This window comes from Anser cygnoides, chromosome 10 (genome assembly GCF_040182565.1).
Source record: "Anser cygnoides isolate HZ-2024a breed goose chromosome 10, Taihu_goose_T2T_genome, whole genome shotgun sequence".
NCBI lineage: Eukaryota > Metazoa > Chordata > Aves > Anseriformes > Anatidae > Anser > Anser cygnoides.
This window is the reverse complement of record NC_089882.1, coordinates 15368388-15387038: the sequence shown is the minus strand read 5'-3', so window position 1 is coordinate 15387038 and position 18651 is coordinate 15368388. Positions and strand designations below refer to the sequence as shown.

Genomic DNA, 18651 nt, shown 5'->3' with positions numbered 1-18651 from the left:
CACGAGGAGGGGCAGTGGTTGTTACCTGTCAGCGCCTGCCCCTGCTGCTTACCCTGCCCGCGCAGGTTCCCCAGCTAGAAGTCCAGGGAGCAGATCAAGGCTGTGCCCCGTCTGATCCAGTGCTGCTGCGGCTTGTCTGTGGGGAGCTCCACAGCGATCACGTAGTTGGTGGAGTGGCCTGTGGTCGACAGTGTTCCTGTGATGGGGGGGGAAGCAAAGGAGGGAGGGAGGTACTGCAGCCCGGCTGCCGGGGCAGCTGCAGCAGTCCTGTACAAGTGACCCCCATGTCCCATCCCAGTGCAAGGTGGCAGGCTGAGTATTTTAGGGTGAGGGCTTGGGGCCAGCTGTGTCAGTAGGGTGCCTGGCTACACTCTCCACAACCAGAGCAGGCACAATCCAGTTTTTTCCTTGCTCCAATGCCAGTGCACAGCAGGAGGCGGAAGAGCTCCTGAAGCCTCTCCTGGGCTGCCTTTCCTAGCTAGTTCTATGGTCTCCTTGGTTTTTGGAGGCCTGGCTTCACGGCACCTACCTGCACGAGTGAGCGTCTTATAAATGGGGCACAGGTAGATGCCGTTGGCTGGAGGCTTGCGACTGGGGACAGGAAGCAGCCAGATGACCGCCATCTCGGTGTACAGCTCCTTGGGACGGGACTCCGCCAACTGAAACGCAGAGGGGTCCCAGCGGGCGCCTTCGAGAAACAAGCCGTGGATGTAGCAGCCTTCGGCGGGAGGGCGCGAGAGCTCGCTTGCTGACTCCTTCATGACCTGCGGTGGAGAGTGGGCCCAGGGCTGTGAGCAAGGCACAGCCGTGGAGGCTCAGCCCCCCAGGACCTCCCGTGAAACCCCTTACGCTGCTCTTGGCTAAGTCAGCGCTACCAAAGGGGAGCCTGCCCCAGCTCTCGGAGGTGCTGGCTGGGTTTTCCAGCAGTCTGAGGAAAAGCCTGCGGAGAGAAATGCGAGCAGGTCTGGAGAGATGGAGAGGTCTCTGGTTGCCTCGTGAAGGTGTCTGGTGGTGGTGGTGTATGTATCTGAGCACATCGCGGATGATGGGCTCCACGTGCAGCAACCGGCTCCACTTTTGAGCAGGTTGGGGCTAGAGCTATGCCTGTGTGCTGCTTTGTTCTATCAATCAGCAAATTCCGAAGCAATCCAGCAAAAAATCTGGCTGCCTCACTTACCTTGAAGCTAAATGAGATAGTGTCGATGGAGATAACAGACTTCCTGGCGAAGTTCTGCAGTGTCCCTGTGAGGAAAGCCTGCGGGAAGAAGAACCCGCTGATCCAGAACACGGAGGGGATCCCGTGGTTGATCCATTTCTTCAGGAATTCAATCCGCTGCACCAAGTCGTTCACCCAGGATGCCAAGGGCTTCAGTGACGGGTAGGCCTGTGGGGGACCAACAGGGGAAGGTGGTGAATTCATACAAGGATACCCTAAACCTCGTGCCTGAGTTGCTGACAGCTGCCCAGAGCCCAGGGATTCATCCAGCCTAGGGCTGAGAACTTCCTGCATGAGGCAGGGGACATCTGCAAGCCCCAGGGGCAGGAGTCTGTGCTGTGTGAGACAGCACAGCCCAGCTGTGGAATTTGTCCAGCTCACCCCTGGGTCGGGTGAGCTCCCCTGGGCAGCTGGGCTGTACCTTGGTGTTCCACATCGCAGGGACGGCGTTGTTGTACAAGCTGTTGGCCATCAGCTCTAGCTGAGAAGACATCACAACCAGGCCCTTGAGAGCTTTCAGCAAATCCTTCAGCGTCTGTGCAATCACCTCCAGGAGACCGTTGTACCTACAGAGGAAAAGCTGGTATTTCTGCAGAGGGATCAGAGTGACCCGGTACAGGGCTTCATCACCGCGTCTGCCCAGAGGGTCTGGCTCGCTGTACGATGAGCGAAGCCCTATGTAACCTCCGTCTTCCATCCTCTTGGATGGGGTCCTTGTAACTGCCTCCCTCCCCAAGCCCTGGACTGCTGCCAGTAGCAGATAGGGACACGGATCAGCCCCTGCACAACAGGGAGCAGCTGAAGGCTCTATCTGGGACAGCGGAGTCATTACCATTGCTGCCACCTCCCTGCCACGCTCAGTAATGAAGTTCCTTGGGGAAGGGAGCGGGGGGGGGGAAGCAGGGGCGCGCACATCCCTGCCGTTCCCCAAGGGCCCAGCAGATTGCTGGCCCAGGACAGGACCCCACAAGGGGTTACCTGATCACCTCCTGCACCAGCACCGTGTTCATGGACTCCTCATAGAGCAGCGGGTATTTGCGGATCACCTCCTGCAAGTCCATGGGGGCAGGCAGCTTTGCCAGGATGTCCCTTGAGGTCTCCTCCACGAGCTGGAAAGCAAGCAGCAAGCAGGTGAGTATCCTGCCAGCCGCAGCCGCTGGGAAGGGAGAGAACCACCACCTGGATGGCAGTGCCGTTGGCTGGAAGGTAGCGTGGCGCTGGCGTTGCTCCCGTGGAGAGCCGGTGTTCCTGTGTGTGCCGCTCACGGAACCGCACGGATGGGAAGGGGGCACCCACCTCCTCCCTGCTGCGGCCGCCCAGCGTCAACATCTTGGGTTGCAGCTGCATTATGGCCCCCAGCAGGGCAAAGGTCTCCTTCTGAGCAAAGGTGATGTTGGCGTTCTCATGTAAACCAAAGAGCTCCGGGCTATCGTTGAGCGGCAGGCTTCTGATGTACTGTAGGTACCCCTGGAGAGGAAGCCACAAGGGCTGTGAGGCAGACGGCAGGTCTGGGAGCCCCGGAGCTGTGGTACCCTTTAGGGCTGCCATGGGCCTGGTCAGAAAGAAACAACTAAAACCAGGGCTGCTTGATGAGCTTAAACCCAGCAGACCGCAAACCTGCAGGCGCAGGTGGAAGCTACTCCTTGTCTTAGGGCTTGAGATTCTGACTTTTACACAGCTCCTTGTCTCCTGTTCAGCCAGGAAATGTAACTCCCAGCTTTGAATCAGGGGCAGCGGCTGATGCAGAAGGGGACGCTGAGGGAGTTGCAGCTCCTTTGAGCCAGCTGTAGTGGCTGAACAAAAGCTATAGCCCTAGTTCATGGTTTGACTGGGGAATTAAATCACACTTGTGTCAAAACAAATATATTCTACAAGAGTGGACAGCTTGGCAGTGAGCCTCCTGTAGTGGCCTCTGCACAAAGCTCTTCAGGCACTTTAGGTATGTGACATCAAAGTGGTTCAGAGTATAACTAACTGCCTTCAGATGGGGAATTCTGGCAATAGCTACAACTTCCTCCTGTGCACATGGACAAGATTTTCTTCCTGTTGCTTAAATCAGATGCAGCTTCCCGAAAACCGCTGATGATCCCCAGTTTCTTACAAACTTATATTCCCCCAGGGAAATGGAAAAGCTGTGGGTTTCAGGGAAAAGTACAGCCCCACTGTACTCCGGTGACATCCCCACCCAGATTTATGAAGCTGCGTACCGTTACTCAAGTACTTACATTGAGGTCTGAGGAAGTATTGATCTGTTTGTAGATCCCAGACTCAGAATAAGCAAACTCCGGAATTAGAACCTCCGGCTTGTAGAAGTCTTCCAAAATATTCATGATGCAACGCCTGTCCCAGTCATCAGTCACGCGGCCGCCGTAGTTGATCTCCCCAGCCGTGTACTTCAGAACCTGTGAGGGACCCCACAACGGCTGTCCGTCCCGTGCACGCTTCGTGAGCCTGCTCTCTGCCCAGGAGGGGCCAGCTCACACACCCACCTTGTACGGGATATCTGTGTATTCACTCAGGAACATCTCTAGTTGGCTGATGCAGATGCGGAGGTCTCCATCTGTGAACTCATAGGGGATGTTGAATCCCAGAGGCCCAAACTTCCTCCTCTCCAGCATGTTCCCGTGGAAGAAGCAAAGTGACAGCAACAAGGATTTAAACTCTGTGACCTGTGGGAAGAGAAGCAGGGAGAAGAGGTGCTCAGCTTGGGAGGAGATGTTGTTGGATGAGGTAAGCTCCTGCTGGGACCTGGTGGCAGGGAAAAAATGACATGCACCAACTCAGCGTGGAGCCCGGAGAGGTAGAAACCTCAGACAAGCTGCTGCACTAGGGAAGGTTGTGGGCCTGCTCCCTTGCTTAAACAAATTTGCAAGTGTCTTCACCAGGCCTCCACAATACTGTTGCTTCTGTTTCTCATATTGAAACTTCTAATTGGTTCCTCATGGAGTAGGTGTAGGCTTACGAGAGCTGCCACCAGCCCTCTTCTGGCATGTGAGAGCTCTAGGAGAGAAGATCTGTACCCAAAGAAAAGCAACAGCTGGGGGAGTACGTGCATAGGAGCAGGCACAGACTGGGAAGCAGAACCTGGGCCTTCCTTACCTTGGAGCAGGAATTCAAGAAGTCATCGCTGAAACTACTGTATGACTTGAGCAGGTTGGCCTTGACCCCACGGGGGGGCTCAATGGTCACCTTGGAGCTGTTCTGGAGGATGGACACAGGGAAGCGGTTGCTCGGCAGACTGGTGAGCCAGAGGCGGAAGTCCTGCTGCACCTAGAGGGTCAGAAGGCAGTGAGTGCTCCCTGCACCGATGCCCTGGTTTGTTGGGGAACTTGTGGGTGGGCTGGAACTAGGTCTGGGCTCCTCCTGGTGCTCCAGTCTCCCTCTCAGAGGGGAAGCTGCCTGGTAAAACAGCTCAATGCAAGCCTCCAGTTGCTGGAACCCCAGGACTGTGTGTGACACCAAAGGGCCCAAAGACTGGAAACCGCAGCAAACGGCTACAACAGCGGCAAAGCTGCAGTCCTCTGTGAGAGGGGAGATGCAAACGTCATGTTCCCCTGCTCCAGTGGCCACCAGGTGAGGTGGTTTCCTTTGGTTCGCAGAGCGGGAGGAACAGGGCTGCTTGCAAAGCAATGCAGCTGGAGGAGGAGATCCCAGGGGGGCACAGCAAACTGCTTGCTGGGCAGCAGAGCCACCCTGTTGTGTGGGGTGGGAACAAAGGTTTTCCTCAGCCAGGGGGTGGGCGTCACCTTGTTGGGGTTAATGCCTTCGATGAGTCTCTCCAGTGAAGGCATCCAGCTGGGAGCCAGGTGGCAATTCTGGAAGAAGACCCAGTTGCCCTGCTCCATGGCGCTGTGCATCATGGCTTCAGCACGGGGGCCCTGAGGGGGCAGATGAGAGGAGATCAGGCCCCAGCCCATCAGGCTGCATCCTGCTGAGCTGGACAGAGAGAATGCCGCTGGGTGGCAGGACCCCTTTCCAGATCGATAGCCTGGCTTTGTCCCTGGGGCGCAAGTGAACCACCACCACCTGCTGAGGGTGCAGCAAGGGCCCTTCACAGCTCACCGAGTCTGTGGGCCGTGGTGTGGGAGGGTGCAATGGAAGAATTCAGGATGGATTCAGGAAGTTGGAGGGCTCTACCAGGGGAACAGCTGCAGCCCTCCCTGATGAATTGGCTCCTCCAGCTAGCAGAATATTGGACAGTGAGGGCCCCAGGGCAGGAGGATGCTGTCACTGTCCTGCAAGAGCGTTTGGCCTCCTTGGAGCCAGGTGAGATCACAGGGGTGCTAGCAGGACAGTCCTGTCCCAGGTCACCACCAGCAGTTTACCTGGCCTTGGCCCAGGGAAATGGCAGAGAGCTTTTTGGAGAACTTCATCTCTTCAGCAAACTTGTAAAGGTCGGCAGCTGGGTCAGTGCCTGGGGACAGCACAAACACGAGCGGGGTGGTGGCGCTGGACTCCCTGAACACGACGGAGAGGTCAGTGGTCTGCAACACAGACAGCTTGTTGTAGCGGAGGGACTGTAGTGGGAGCGAGCGCCATGGCTGCGTTGTGGCACCACGTGCAGCACTGCCTCCCCCAGCCTGACACCCAGCTCCTCTCTGTGTCCCCAGCGTGGTCCTGGGGGCTGAGGCCAGGAGCACGTTCAGTAAGGGCCTGGTACAGCTCTCCTTTGGGCAGGGTTACGGGCAGGGCAGTGACTACTTTCCCATTTGCTGTTTAAACTCTTGTACACCTGCACTAACTGCTCTCTCCCAGCGCAGTTTAACTTGTGGACAAGAGGCAGGATATCCTTCCTCTCAGACAGAAGTATTCTCCAGCTTTGGGGGCTCTGTTGGTGCAGCCCTAACTCTATGTCTGGAGAGAGGCACGAGCAGCTTCACTGCAACTGGGAAATGCTGACGGCCACTTTGCAGCCGGCTTGAGGCCTCCTGCTCTCCTCCTGGCCCCAACATTGCTTCCTTCTGGCTGGTACCTGCGGCTCAATGAAGGTTTGATCCAGGTTCAGCGCCACAAAGTCCTGCATGGCATTGGTGATCTTATCTCCCCGCAGACACCGCAGAATCAGCAGCCTCTGGAAGGCATCAAGCCTAGCATCCCACTTCTGGGGCAGGGGCTCTCTGCAAAGCAATTAGATGTATTTTGGGGGGGGGAATGCATCAGATCCTGCAGCTCCTCAAGAAGCACCCAAGCTACCTGCAAGAAGCCACGGGGTTTCAGGAGGATCAAGGACCATCCAGCCAGTTGGCTGAGGTTGTTGTCCATAGCTTTGAAACCGTCAGTGGCCAAACCAGAGCCACAGCTGCTTCTGGGCTCTGCCGTGGGCAAGCAACAGGGCCAGAAACCCAAACCCCAGCCAGGCCTGCACAGGTAAGCTCTACCCTTAAGGAGACAAGACAATGCCTCGTCTTCTCCCTTGTGTGGCACTATGAGTGGAGCAGGCTGGATCAGCTCCTCGTGCTCTCCCAGGGATGCCATTACATGCCAGGTGCAGTACAGCAAGATCAACAAAGCACGCGATACTTGCCTGTGAGGCTCAGGGCTGTCAAAAATGGCCCTGAACGCTTGAAGATTAGCTGCAAAGTCATCTGCAAAGCCAGAGAAGTTCTTCAGGTTGCTCAAGGCCAGGATGTCTCCCCACGCTCGCTCACACAGCCAGTCTGGAGCTGGGTTCTCCCGCATCTCCTTTATGGCTCCCCCTGACAGCAGGTACCGCCACTCCTCCTGGGAACAGGTCAGGGATTGCAGCTTACCTGCCTGGACCCGGAGCATGTGGGTTCACGCCACGTTTCAGAAATATTCTGTAGCAACTTTCTGGCCGCCTCTCCGGCCAGGGGAGTGTGTGGAGGCATAAGTGAACCAGAAGGTCTGGTGAGATCAGTGTTGCCATTCAGTCGCTGTTAGCTTTCCTCTGCGGTGCTGCAGCCTCGAATCCCTGCCTGCCCCTTCTGAACTCACTAACTTTAGCAGCAGACTGGCAGAAGCTGCAGTGGTTCAGGCTAGGCAGCCTGCATATAGGCACAGGGAAAGGTTTGAGCTCTTGAATGAACAGAAAAGCCCTAGGTTTGCCCACCAGCCTGTCGCATCCATGCCCAGCCCCAGGGAACAAGGGTCCTTTTCCATGCCAGCATGCTAAGCGAGGGAGCTGACCACCTGGGCTTGAGCTGCCCCGCAGGGATCATATTCAAGGACTGGGGTGACTTGCTCACCATATCAATCTGCCCGTCATTCATCAGGATCCGCGCACAAAGCAGGAAGGCAAACATGAGCTTGTGCTTCTCAAAGAGGCTACGGCACACGTTGCTGTACAGACTGAAGGTGATGTAGTTGTTGATGTTTGTGATTCGCTCCTTCACGGTATCTGGAAAAAAGGCAGCAAGCAGACAAAGGTGGTGGGTGAAGCAGAGGGTGCGCTGTCAGTGCAAGGGTGCTGTCAGTGCCCGGTCACAGGGACACAGCCACTCTCTGCCTAGGAAGAAGAGATGTTGCCCTCAAACACAGACTTGGCACAGAAACCCCTGAGAAAGGCTGTAAGATTCAGCGTGCCATCCAGATGTGCCAGAGGTTTCCTGGTGTGGGTGTGTGATCACTGCATGGCAGAGGAAGGGCTCGGGACAGGTGTCATACCTGGAGAAAGCAGCCCCCAAAGGGGTGTTTTCTGCAGGTGGATGAAGAGGTGCTTGCCTCTGCTCTTGCTCAGGAGAGAGCTGGCATGGAAGAAAGCGCTGCCCCAGCACCGGGAGAGAGTCACTGCACCACGGCAGGCTAAAGGGGCCCAGCCACCACGATACCCCCTTGCCTAGGACACACAACCAGGCAGGGGAGGGCTCCTGCAGCCTGACAGCAGCAGCCAGAACCTGTGCGTGGAGGCAGCTCCCTGAGAAGCAGAACCACACCATGCCAGGATGGCACGCAGCTTGTGAGTGGCACTAACACCTCTCCAGCCTGGTCAGCCGTGGCAGCAGAGTAGTGGGGAAGCGAGTGGAGGGCAGGCTGAGCCCACAACTACCCTGCTGTGCGGACACAACCACGGGCAGCTCTGAGCCATGCCGAAAGCCGAGGCAAGTGGGCACGTTTGCCTTTACTCTTTAGGGCCCTAACTTCTAGGCCAGGAACATGGTGTGATGAAGAAGATGACGTTTCAGGCAGGCACCTGCTCTCTTGGAGTTACTGATCCCCATGAGGAAGATGTTGAGGAACCACTCCAGTGAGTACTGGTACATGGGGTCCACGTTGGACAGGTCTGAGACACAGAAGTAGAGGATCTGTGTGCGGACAGCGACAGGTGCGTACTGCAAGCGTGTGGCGTTGATGTCCTTCTCTGTCTGCTCTGCCACCTTCACCTTGGCCTGAGGGACACAGGAGACATCACGGTTTGTGCAGTGCTGGCAGGGGATGTGCAGCTGCAGGGGAAGAGCACCCCTATCTCCTACCTGGATCTCCCCTGCCTTGAGCTTGGATGCTTCCAGCACTTTGATGAGCTCCAAGTCATCTACAGGGTTTCCTTCAGAAGAGCTGAGCCGATACAGGATCTGGTCTTCTATCTCCTTCAGCTCCTGATGCATCTCAGCATTGCTAACAATCAGCTGGTTTCGAGCCTCTTCTAAGTCAGGCCGCTCCTCAGCCACCACTTGTCCCAGCAGCTGGTCTTCCAAGCCACTGCACCAAAAGCCACAGGGACGAGGGTAGGGACAACAAGCCCAAAGGCTTGAGGACAGTGAGGAATGAGGCTGCGCAGCTACAGGAGTAAGCACGTACCTGGGCGAGAGGGTGAAGTTGATGAGGGTGAGCTTTGTGGAAACTTCGGGACTGTAATGAGGGTTTGGCAGGTTGGTGGTGATGTACAGCTTGAAATCCTCATGGTAAGGGATCACCGTATCCCCCAGCTTCAGCACTGTGTTGCCTTGCTGTTTGTAGGTCTGTGTCAGAGAGACAAAGGCAGAAGGGCTGGGACACCTACCTCTTGTGAGGGAAGGCACCTCATTGTGTCCTGGGCTCTGTGGTGAGGAGAGAGCCTGAAGAGATGGGCAGAGGAGCTCAAAGGTGCCTGGAAGACCTGAACCTATATTCCACATTTCATGGCCCTAACTGCCAGGCACAGACAAAATGCCTGCTGGCAGGAGACTGGGGTGTGAGGGAGGCTGCCAACGCATCGGAGCCCTGGCCAAGACATATGAGCACTGAAGAGGGAGCACTCAGGTGAAAGCTGCCTGCCCAGGGAGACCTGCAAACCCGCCGAGTCCCATTGCACCCAGGGCAGGAAGCCCCCTTCCAGCCTGGCCACCACAGTCACCCCTCACCACCGCAAGATAAAGAACCTGTTTCAGCAAGACGGGCTCGAGGGCTGGATCCAGCTCCTCGCCGACGTTCTCCAGCAGGAAAGGCTTCCCAAAAGTAATGGCTTTTTCCAGACTGCAGAGAAAGTCCCGGTCGCTCAGCTTGGCCACCTCCAGGCTGTTCACCTTCTCCTGAAAAGCAGCAGGAGCAGGCAGGGATGGAGAAGAGCACGGTGCTGTGCAGGTGTTCTGCTAAGGGCTCTGTTCCCACCATGCTGAGGAGATGAAGGGTGTATGGGGGGAATGGCACACCTGGGTCCTAACTTTGAGGCCAGGCCTGCAGCATGTTCGCTGATGGGATGTTTGCTCAGGTGTGCAGGCTAAGGCTCAGTCAACCAAGGGCATCTAATCCCATTTCTGATGCGCCTTGCCCACCCTTCACATGCACTGTACACCTCTTGCTGGGCAGATTTAACTCCCCAAAGCAGCAGAAATTATACATCTTCTTGCTCAGCTAGTTTTTTTGCTATTTTGGCAAGTTTAGCCCACTCACAAGGCATCACCAGACACTACACACAGCCCAGCTGGGCAGCAGAAATGGCGGGGGGGAGGGCGCTCAGGAAAGACTCCTTCAGGCAGCTCTGCCTCTGCAGAGCCCTGTACTGGCAACTCCCGCTTCATCTGTCTGCAAAGTGAGAGCAGGTGGGTGGGAAAAGCCCATGGGGGAGCACAACGGGAGCAGCTGTCAGTCTTCCTCGTAGCCCTTTAAAAGGGCAGTGGGTCGCCCTCTGGAGGGAGAGAAGAGGCAGTGGCCTGTGTTCCTAGCGGTCTGGCAGCAGCTATTGTGCTCGTGAGTTGGGTAATGTCACCCTGAGCCCTCTGTCCTAGAGGCTTTAAAGGCTGTTATGGGTCATGCTAGTATTGTTCTGTTTTAGGGTAATGGTGAAGAGTGTAAGGTTCCCAGAATCAGAGGCCTCACTTGCTTACAAAAGCCCAAGCCTGCTTCCCTGTGCTGATTTCCCCAAGCAGGGAAATTCAGCTGGGATGAATGCAGTCCCTGCCTGGTATTGGAAGGGCCAGGCTGGGGCAGTAGTGGGGGTTCTGGCAGCTCTGCAGCACAAGACCTGAGGCTGCTCTGCACAGCTCCTAGCAGAAAGCTGCTTCTCCAGTTCTGCAGGCTTGGCTTTCTGCCCCACAGCTCTTACCAGGTTCTTGATCCACTTGTTTGCTTGTCCTTGGGGATCTATGTAGTGAGTCCAGCGCTGGGAGAATTGGGTTATTACCCCGTTCTCCACAGACAGGGTGTCATTGGGTAAGCCAGCAATCTGTTTGGGAAGAAAAGTCTGTTTGCTGGGAATGCTTTGAAATGTGGTACAACTCATCTAACGTTTCAGATGCTAAGTGGCCTGTTCTCCCTTTAATGTGTGTGCCTGCTGTGAGTATGTTGGATTGATTCTTGGGCCCAGATTCAGGGAGTTCCAAGCATTCGGGCTCTGTTTAGTCATCCAGGACGGTAGCTGTGATACGTAATAGGGCCTATCCTGAGAAGCTCTTACTACCCTGGTGCCTGTGTGCTAGTGCTTGTGGCTGGGTGGGGGATGATGGTGGGATGCTGGTACTGCAGAGATGCAGTTCTGCCTGAAAAGGGGCTGAGCCACGGGACAGAGCCATGCTTGTGGAGTTAGGCATAGGCATGCTACGGCCAGGGCTTTGCTCTAATAGCGCACTACATAAAGCATAAACCCAGTGCACTGAGGTGTGTGATGCCCCCAGAGCTGCTGCTGCTGCCCTGGATGCTGTTGGTCCTCTCCTGCTCGTTGTACAAGGAGCCCTGGCAGCAATTGTTGAGCTGTTTGGTTTGGAGTCTCTCCTCTGGTACAGTAGCTCCCAGTGAATTGCACGCTGAGTGTTTTAGCCTTTGCTTGAGGCAGACCTATCCCCTGCATCTTCAGTCTGGGGTGTTTGTCTTTTCTGCAATTTACCTGCCAGGAGCGGATTTCCACGGGGTCTCCAAGTGTGCTGATCAGGTTTGGTTCCTTGGTGTGAGGAATGTTGTTTTCTGAGAGCTGGCTTAGCCACTCCTTGCACAGCGCTATGCGGTAGTGTCCCTGCCACAAGAAGCACAATCAGAGCTGTTCTTTTTGTAGCAGCTATTATACTGTGTGCATTTCATTCTCCTGTTTCTGTTCAAGTGTGATTCTGTGTAGCCTCCAGCACGAATGGAGAGATCCAGGAGGGATATTGCATCCTTTTGCCCTATTCCGTGTGCCCTGCTTGAAGGGATTATGGTGCTACAGCTTTGACCTTGCTCAGAGCACACAGTGAGGATGTGCTAGCAGACATCCTGTGCAACGAGGTTACCAGAGGGGCTGGGAAGTGCACCAGGTTGCACCCTGCTTTGGGGTTAAGAGCTGACAGAACGTGACCTGCAGCCCATCTGGCCAGGAAAGCAGAGTGGCTACTGAGCCCCTCGCAGGAAGCACTGCACACTTACTGTGAAGGGGCCCAGGTAGGCAACAAAGCCAGCCGCGACCAGCACATCCCCAGCAATGTTGTTGATCTTGTAATCCAGGTTCTCGACGGTGTCCTGCCAGCGCACCTTTTCATCGGCCAGGTTGTTTATAAGCTGTGGGATAAGTTACATGGGTGAGAGCTGCTCTGTCCTGGACCTGCTAATCTCTGGGTAATACTGCAGGTGACTTTAGGGACCAGAGGTGCCTGCATATCCTAAATTCTGTCCCCAGCTTTAAGCACTTTGTCCTGGGTGTACTGGGATGCTCTTGGCTGTCCCCGGAGCCCCGCTGCTAGCTAAGAAAGCTGTGGCATGGGGAAGCTTAGCTTCACCAACCCTAATGTGCTGCTGAGATCTGGCCAACCAGCTCCAACCTAGTATTGCCATGACCCGCAGGCTGTTGGAAGTGGCAGGCACAGGGATTTTCAGCACTGTGCTCCTCGGCCTGAAATCCTGCTGTCTCATATAAGCAGGAAGAACCTGGTTGTGTCCCCTACCGTATCAGCACGGTCCAGTCTCTGCTGACATTGCTCACACTTCATCTCCAGCTCTTCCTTCTTGGCTATGCAACTCTTGTACTTGGCTTGCAGCACGGCAATACCACTTTCAACATCCCTCAGGCGTTCCTTAGCTGCCTCAAGGACCTGCTGAGTGGCACGCAGGTCCTCTTCTGCCTCCCGCCAGGCTCGCTGAGGAGATACACAAGCAGACAGTGGATATGCTGAGCATGTGGCCAGGCTCTTCCCCGGAAAGCCAGAGATCTTAGAGCAGAAGCTGGTTTGGGGAAGAATTTTTTTTTTCCCCCATAAGGGCACTAGCTGGAACTGAGATCCTTCCCTGTACACAAAAGGTTGACCTGCTGAACTCTAATGTCAGGTTCTGCAAGCCCAGAAATAAAGACAGGTGTGAGGAAGACTTTTCTGTATAGCTCCAAAAAAAACAGCAGCCTGTGTGAGCCTACACAAGTTCAGGATGTGGCCCACTGTTGAACAGAAGGAAAGGTTCCTCTGCTTGCCCCAAAATAACACAGAAAACACTAGGCTTGGAGAGAATTAAGACTGAAGCACAAGTGCAATGTGGGAATGACTCTGGAAGCACAGGATTAACTCTGTTTCAGTGTGTCCTAAGCTGAATTCGTTAATCTAATGGGCTTTTGGGCCTGGTGGCTTTGCCAGGGCTTGATCTGAGTGTAAGCCCTGACTTGTACAACACAGCTGGTAACTCTCAGCACTGCCTGCAGGAGGGGACTGCTAGTCCTGCATTCCCTAACACCAAGAGCAACCCAGCCATGTTGCCTCTTACCCGCTTGGGCTCCACGACCTTGGCCACAAAGTGGTACTTGTGCATGGCACGCACCCACTGGCAGATGGAGGTGCAAGCTTTGGAGACTTTGGCGATGGCGGCTGGCTGAAACTCCTTACTGTCGATGTATGGCTGGATGGCCCTGATCACGGTGTCTGCAATGTTGTCCTGTGAGGAACGGTGGGAGACAAAGGAGACTGGAGATGAGGGTGCCGGAGATCTGACTGAGGGAGGTCAGAAAAGGCTTCTCACAGTGACTGCAGCCTGGTCCAGGACCTGTCAGGGTGGTTTAGGCATCACGCTGGAGTGAGAATCACACTGCTGTGTGCTGAGGCCTGGGAGACACTGCTGTAGGGTTGGGTAAATCCCTTCCCATCCCATGTCAGGATTTCTATCCAGCTCCTCCAAGCAGAAAGAGCAGAGGGAGAGAAGGGGAGGACCTGTGTGTCTGGGTCCCATTGCCCAAATTCATGAAGAGCAGTCAGCTGTCATGAGGACTTCCAGGCCAAACACATCCCCAGTGCTGCTGAAGGGTGTTGCCTGGAAGGAGCTTTAGGCTTCACTGTTGTGAGGAGGAGCTGTGTAAGGCAATACCTGATCCCTAGTCACAGATTCCCTCTGTCACCACTTACCTTATCATACTTAAACAGGCTATCCAAGAACTTCCCAGGGTCCTGAAGAAGGGCCCTGCCTGGCTCCCAGTAATCATCCACCTTGGAGCCCAGTTTTTCTCCTGCCACTTTTTTGGGCTTGATTTCTTTCATGATGCACACTGCTTCAATCACCATTTTCACACCAAGGGGAGGCCGCTGCATTGCTCGTACCTTAAATCCAAACAAAGAGAATGGGTTGGCCTGGTCCTCAGTGAGATGGGGTGCTCAACCTCCTCCGGACCAGAGGAAGGACACCTAGAGGATGCAGCACACAGGCAGGCAGGAGAGGTAGTATCAGAAGAAAGAGCTGATTATCACAAAGAGCATGGAGAAAAATGTGAGTAAGCTGAAAAAGCCTGTCCTAGTGCTCTGTGATGGGTATTTACAGGATGTAGGTGTCTTAATAAAGAAGCCAGAGCTGTACAGCCCTGGGAAGGGGGCAGTACAGACACAGGGCATGGGCAGGCTTTCTCCCTTGCTCTGAGGGCTCTTGTTTGTCTTGTATCCCACCCTGGAAATGCTGCAGGGCCTGCGCCCTGTGGTCTGCAGCAGTTGCGGAGAGACTGATGGAGTCTTTCCTCAATCAGACTGGTAGGAGTGCTGCTAGAGAACCTTTGAGATGGATGTGGGAAGAATAACTCCAGCTTTGTCCCTTCTAGTGTTGGCCACCTTGCCATGTTCGGCCAGAGACGCACCCAGACCTTCCTGGACACAGTCAACAGAGGAGCAGAGTTCGTGAAAACCCTTCAGCTGGTCTACCCTCAGGCAGAAACCCTTTGTGAGAGTGACTTTGACTGGCTCTTTGACTGTCCCGAGACAGAGCAGTTCCTTGAGTGGTTCTGCAAAACAGTGGGTGAGGAGAACGTGCTGAGCCCAGCTGAGGTGCAGGCCTACGATGCGCTGGTGGCTGCAGGCAAGCCCATCCTGGAAGGTGATGAACTTGAGCAGGCATTGCAGAAGTGTCACCGGGTCCCACGCGTGATACCAGAGGCTGAGGGACCCTCTCTAGAGGCCCTGGAGCGGGAGGTCCAGGAGCTGAAGGACTATCGTGCGCGTCAGCTCTGGCGGCACAACAAGCTGCAGGTTTGGGCAGCCGGTCTGCAGCAGGAGCTGAGCTATTTGCAGAAGGAGGAGAAGGTGGTGAAGCGGGCCTTGAGGAAGGCTCAAGCGGACCTGGAAGTGGAGGTTTTCCAAGCCAGTGCTGTTCTGAACCAGATCAGTGAGGTTGCAAAGCAGCTGGTGAATTGGCACGGGGAAGTGGACAAAGACCGGTCACCAGCGATGCTGTACGAGATGGACCTCAGTTCTTACATCGAGCTGGAACAACTGTCGGCAGATGTGTTTGAGCAGTTCTTCCAGCAGGTCCTGCCACGGACTGCCCAGGCTCCCGATGCTCAGGGGGCAGATGTGCGGAGAGAGAGCAGTCTGCAGGAAAGGCTGGAGGCTTGGACAGAGATGGACTTAGCCTGGGAAATACTGGAAGGGAGACAAGTAGCTCTTTGTCCAGAGTGTGCAGAGACACAGCAGGTGGCAGCAGAAGAAAGCCAAGAAATAATAGTCCAAGGCTCAAGGGCAGAACTGCTAGCAGAGGGGAGCAGTGGGAGTGAGATGCCGAGTATGGGGGATGTGGAGAAGAAAGGTGGCAGCCAAAAAGCCCCAGAGAGAACAGACACCAAGCAAACAAGGGTGGTGAAAAGCCTCAGGACCAATGTAGATGAGCTATCAGGGAACCAATGCAGTTACTGGAAGGAGCTGAAACAAATGGAGAACGCATATATCTGTGCCCAGAGGGAGGTTATAACCATGACGGCCAAAGTGGAAGGCCACAGTGCTGCGCTGCAGTGGGCCCAGAAGACTCTGAAAGCTATCAAGGAAAACAAGGTAGGGTCAGTGCTCCTTCCCAACCACGCTCGTTGTGGCGCGGTGTGACTGTGCCGCAGCAGTCCTCCCACCAGATGCTGGAGCACTGCAGGTGTGTGGAGTCTGTGGCTGGGCTAGGCAGCGTTAGCAGCGTGCCCTGACACTGCTCTCCTTCATCTTCCCTCACACAGCGTGCAGTGGAGGCCCAGCTCCAGAGCCATACCCCCATGCTCCAGGAGCAGCTTTGTGCCCTGCGCTGTGACATTGCGCACACCCATGCCCAGCAGCTGCTGCCCCTGCTGAAGGCAGCAGCCTGCCTCTTTCTCCTGCCCGTCCTGCAGGCGCAGCTCAGCCTGGAAACCGCTCGCCTGCAGGACATTGCCCAGAGGCAGGAGGAGGCAGCGGCGTGGCTGGCGAGCCAGCACAGCCGCCTGGATCTGTTGGGGCTCCAGCTGAAGCAGGAGAGAAAGGAACTGGACCAGAAGGCTGCTTGGCTGAGGGAGATGGAAACTCTCCTGAAGGATGCCCAGACCAAGCTGCAGGAGTATCACAACTATTTCAAAGAGGCTGACTCCTCCGTGAAGGGTTGTGTACGCACACAGACAGAGCCCAAAGACCTCACCACCATGCGGTAAGGACCTGGATATGTGTGTGCATGGGGAACAAACTCCACATGGAGGAGGTGGCATGGGAACAGGGAGGGCATCTGGCTTGATACAAGCTACCAGGTAGTGCTCCGCTACCAGTGCAGAACACTCCGACTTCTTGGTGGTATGAAATTCCCCAGGAGATGGTAGCCAGGAAGAAATGGATGTCTTAGGGTGAGCCCTGCCCTGATAGCGGATTCCCGGTCCTTCTTGCACTGCTCTGCAGTACCTGCTGTTGGTGTCTGCCAGCAAGGAGTCCCCGACTATAAAAGCTCAGCTCTTGAGTCAGCTTGGCAATTGTCCTCTATGGTGCTCTTTCCAAATCCTCAGATCATGGGCTGCTCATAGGGAGTGGCTGTCCTCTCACTGTCATGTCATGACCACTGGCATCCTACTCCCATAGCACACCATCCCCCTGAGCCCTGTTTTTCCTCAGTGCTGGCAGATGCTCACACCTCTGGCTGGCTGTCCCCTCCTGCAGGCTCTGGGACGTGCTGGTGGGGCAAGATCGGGATGAGCAGCTCTTCTGCAGCTACGAGGCCATAGCAGCCCGCAGTTCCCAGTTGGTCAAGGATCGGAGGGCACTGGAAATACAGCTGGCAGCTCCTATGCCCCAGCTCCCTGCCCTGGAGTCTGCCACAGAGAAGCTCTACCGGCTGCTGTACAACAACTCCAACCAGCTGCAGCTTTGCTCTCCGGTAAGCGAGGATCTCTGGTTGCCTTCTGTTCTTCCAGGATGGCACAGGGCTGCAAGTCACAGCTGGCTGTGCCATCCTTCTGGGCCCACGTGGGTGGGTACTTACTGCATCTCACCCTACTAAAGGGGAAGAGGATGGCCTGATCCTTGCCTTGTACAGAAAGCTACACAGTGAGGCAGTGGCTGAGCTGGTCAAGAGTGATTGTCATTGCATGGGCTCTTAACTATAGAGACTAAGGTGACAAGGTGGCCCAGTAAGCCACATCTGTTCAGAGAGGCCTTGACCTGGATATAGGTGGAGGTGAGGATCAGGCAGGTAGTTTGTTTCTGGTGGACTGAGATGTTCCAAGGTTGGGAAGAAATCCCTTCTGTGCATCCAGATGCATTTGCGTTCTGCCCCTCAGGAGACCACTGAACTGACGCACCAACTGATTGCTATGCAGGACACGCTCTACCAGAAGTTGACAGACCTCCTGAGTGACTTGAAGGTCAAGCGCAGATCTCTGCAGAACCCTATCCTGCAGGTGGAGCGCAACCTCTACATTTATTTTTTCTGCAATGAGGATCGGCTGAGAGAGGTGGTGGAGGAGCTGGAGAAGGAAGTGTTGGCTTCCTCCAAGAGGCTGCTGATGGAGCTGCCCAACACAAAGGAGTAGGCCAAAGGGGTGCTTTCTCCTTGCTGTAGAGGTAGCGTTCTCTTCTGGTTGGGCTGAGCCAAAAATCTTGGACTGGGAGAGATCCCTGGTGGTCCTGGCTTTAGTGGCAGGTCGTGGTGCAGCAGCTAGGCTTAAGATAAGCGTGGGGCTCAATCCTTGAATTTTCCTGAAACCAATGGGTGGGTTTGATGTGTAAGAAACTGAAGCATCTTGTGAGTTGGTATTGGAAGCTCTGAATAGTTATGAGACTTTCCACACCAGCTCTGTAAGAGGATTGGTGCTGGGGGGGAAGTGGACTGACACTGTGTCTTTCCCAACCTTCATGGGGAAAAATTGTGCATGTTTTGTGGGGAATAAAAGTCTGTTATTCACAGTTGCAGAGCAATAAGCCTGTTGTTCTCCTTCATAGCTGTCATACCCTATGCAGTGAAAACTCATACCTTATATCTACCAGCACCATTCCTTGCTGATCACTGTATTTGCAGCTGACAGTTGTTGAGGTTTCTCTAAGCTATGGGTATGGACTTTGCCACTTCCCACTGCAGACTCAGGACCACCTTCTTTTCTCTGACCATCCTATTTCAAGCCAGATTTCCTTGAAGTCAGTCCCCTGGCCCTTGCCTCTTTCTCTTTTCTGGTGGTGGATCCCCATTCTAAAGAGCTTGCTGGCTCAGTGTGCTGCTAGATCTATATCCATGCCATGCAGTCAACACTCAGGGCCACATCATAGCATGGCCTGCCACTTACCCCCATGGACAAGGACAGCCCTGCAACTGACTACAATATGACTTTCTCTGTAAGACAGGGAAGTGAAAAAGAGGTGGCTGGTGGAGGA

General features: G+C 55.1%; 2 protein-coding genes across 4 annotated transcripts in view; one reads left to right on the top strand and one right to left on the bottom strand.

Moving 5' to 3' along the window:
• Nucleotides 1-12: 12 nt before the first annotated feature.
• Nucleotides 13-18651, bottom strand: part of DNAH1 (dynein axonemal heavy chain 1) — a 73100-nt gene continuing 54461 nt past the window's right edge. The window contains exons 54-77 of the mRNA XM_067002902.1: nucleotides 13936-14127; nucleotides 13304-13471; nucleotides 12499-12690; nucleotides 11984-12115; nucleotides 11472-11597; nucleotides 10695-10814; nucleotides 9532-9681; nucleotides 8972-9132; nucleotides 8647-8872; nucleotides 8367-8562; nucleotides 7423-7574; nucleotides 6737-6937; nucleotides 6189-6329; nucleotides 5542-5700; nucleotides 4963-5094; nucleotides 4316-4486; nucleotides 3706-3885; nucleotides 3442-3618; nucleotides 2513-2683; nucleotides 2195-2325; nucleotides 1638-1782; nucleotides 1178-1384; nucleotides 530-764; nucleotides 13-196 (exon numbers count right to left, since the gene is read on the bottom strand). Coding sequence (XP_066859003.1) covers nucleotides 75-196; nucleotides 530-764; nucleotides 1178-1384; nucleotides 1638-1782; nucleotides 2195-2325; nucleotides 2513-2683; nucleotides 3442-3618; nucleotides 3706-3885; nucleotides 4316-4486; nucleotides 4963-5094; nucleotides 5542-5700; nucleotides 6189-6329; nucleotides 6737-6937; nucleotides 7423-7574; nucleotides 8367-8562; nucleotides 8647-8872; nucleotides 8972-9132; nucleotides 9532-9681; nucleotides 10695-10814; nucleotides 11472-11597; nucleotides 11984-12115; nucleotides 12499-12690; nucleotides 13304-13471; nucleotides 13936-14127 — 3987 coding nt within the window. The 3' untranslated portion in view covers nucleotides 13-74. The remainder of the gene's footprint in view (nucleotides 197-529; nucleotides 765-1177; nucleotides 1385-1637; nucleotides 1783-2194; nucleotides 2326-2512; nucleotides 2684-3441; nucleotides 3619-3705; nucleotides 3886-4315; nucleotides 4487-4962; nucleotides 5095-5541; nucleotides 5701-6188; nucleotides 6330-6736; nucleotides 6938-7422; nucleotides 7575-8366; nucleotides 8563-8646; nucleotides 8873-8971; nucleotides 9133-9531; nucleotides 9682-10694; nucleotides 10815-11471; nucleotides 11598-11983; nucleotides 12116-12498; nucleotides 12691-13303; nucleotides 13472-13935; nucleotides 14128-18651) is intronic.
• Nucleotides 9514-18614, top strand: LOC106042828 (HAUS augmin-like complex subunit 3). Of its 3 annotated transcripts, none has more exons than XM_013191962.3 (5): nucleotides 9514-10348; nucleotides 14616-15837; nucleotides 16008-16447; nucleotides 16945-17161; nucleotides 17604-18614. In XM_013191962.3, exons 2-5 carry the CDS (start codon nucleotides 14632-14634, stop codon nucleotides 17814-17816), a joined length of 2076 nt encoding a protein of 691 aa, XP_013047416.2. In that variant the 5' UTR covers nucleotides 9514-10348; nucleotides 14616-14631; the 3' UTR covers nucleotides 17817-18614. The 3 variants fall into 3 exon arrangements, with proteins under 3 accessions (XP_013047416.2, XP_047928529.1, XP_013047415.2); XM_048072572.2 differs by having other exon boundaries at nucleotides 9514-10339; nucleotides 17565-18613; XM_013191961.3 differs by having other exon boundaries at nucleotides 17565-18613.

Coding starts and splice junctions, on each gene's coding strand:
- LOC106042828 (XM_048072572.2), top strand. CDS start 14,632: ATGTTCGGCCAGAGACGCACCCAGACCTTCCTGGACACAGTCAACAGA. Junction 15,838..16,007: donor AAGCTATCAAGGAAAACAAG/GTAGGGTCAGTG, acceptor TCCCTCACACAG/CGTGCAGTGGAGGCCCAGCT. Junction 16,448..16,944: donor AAAGACCTCACCACCATGCG/GTAAGGACCTGG, acceptor CCCCTCCTGCAG/GCTCTGGGACGTGCTGGTGG.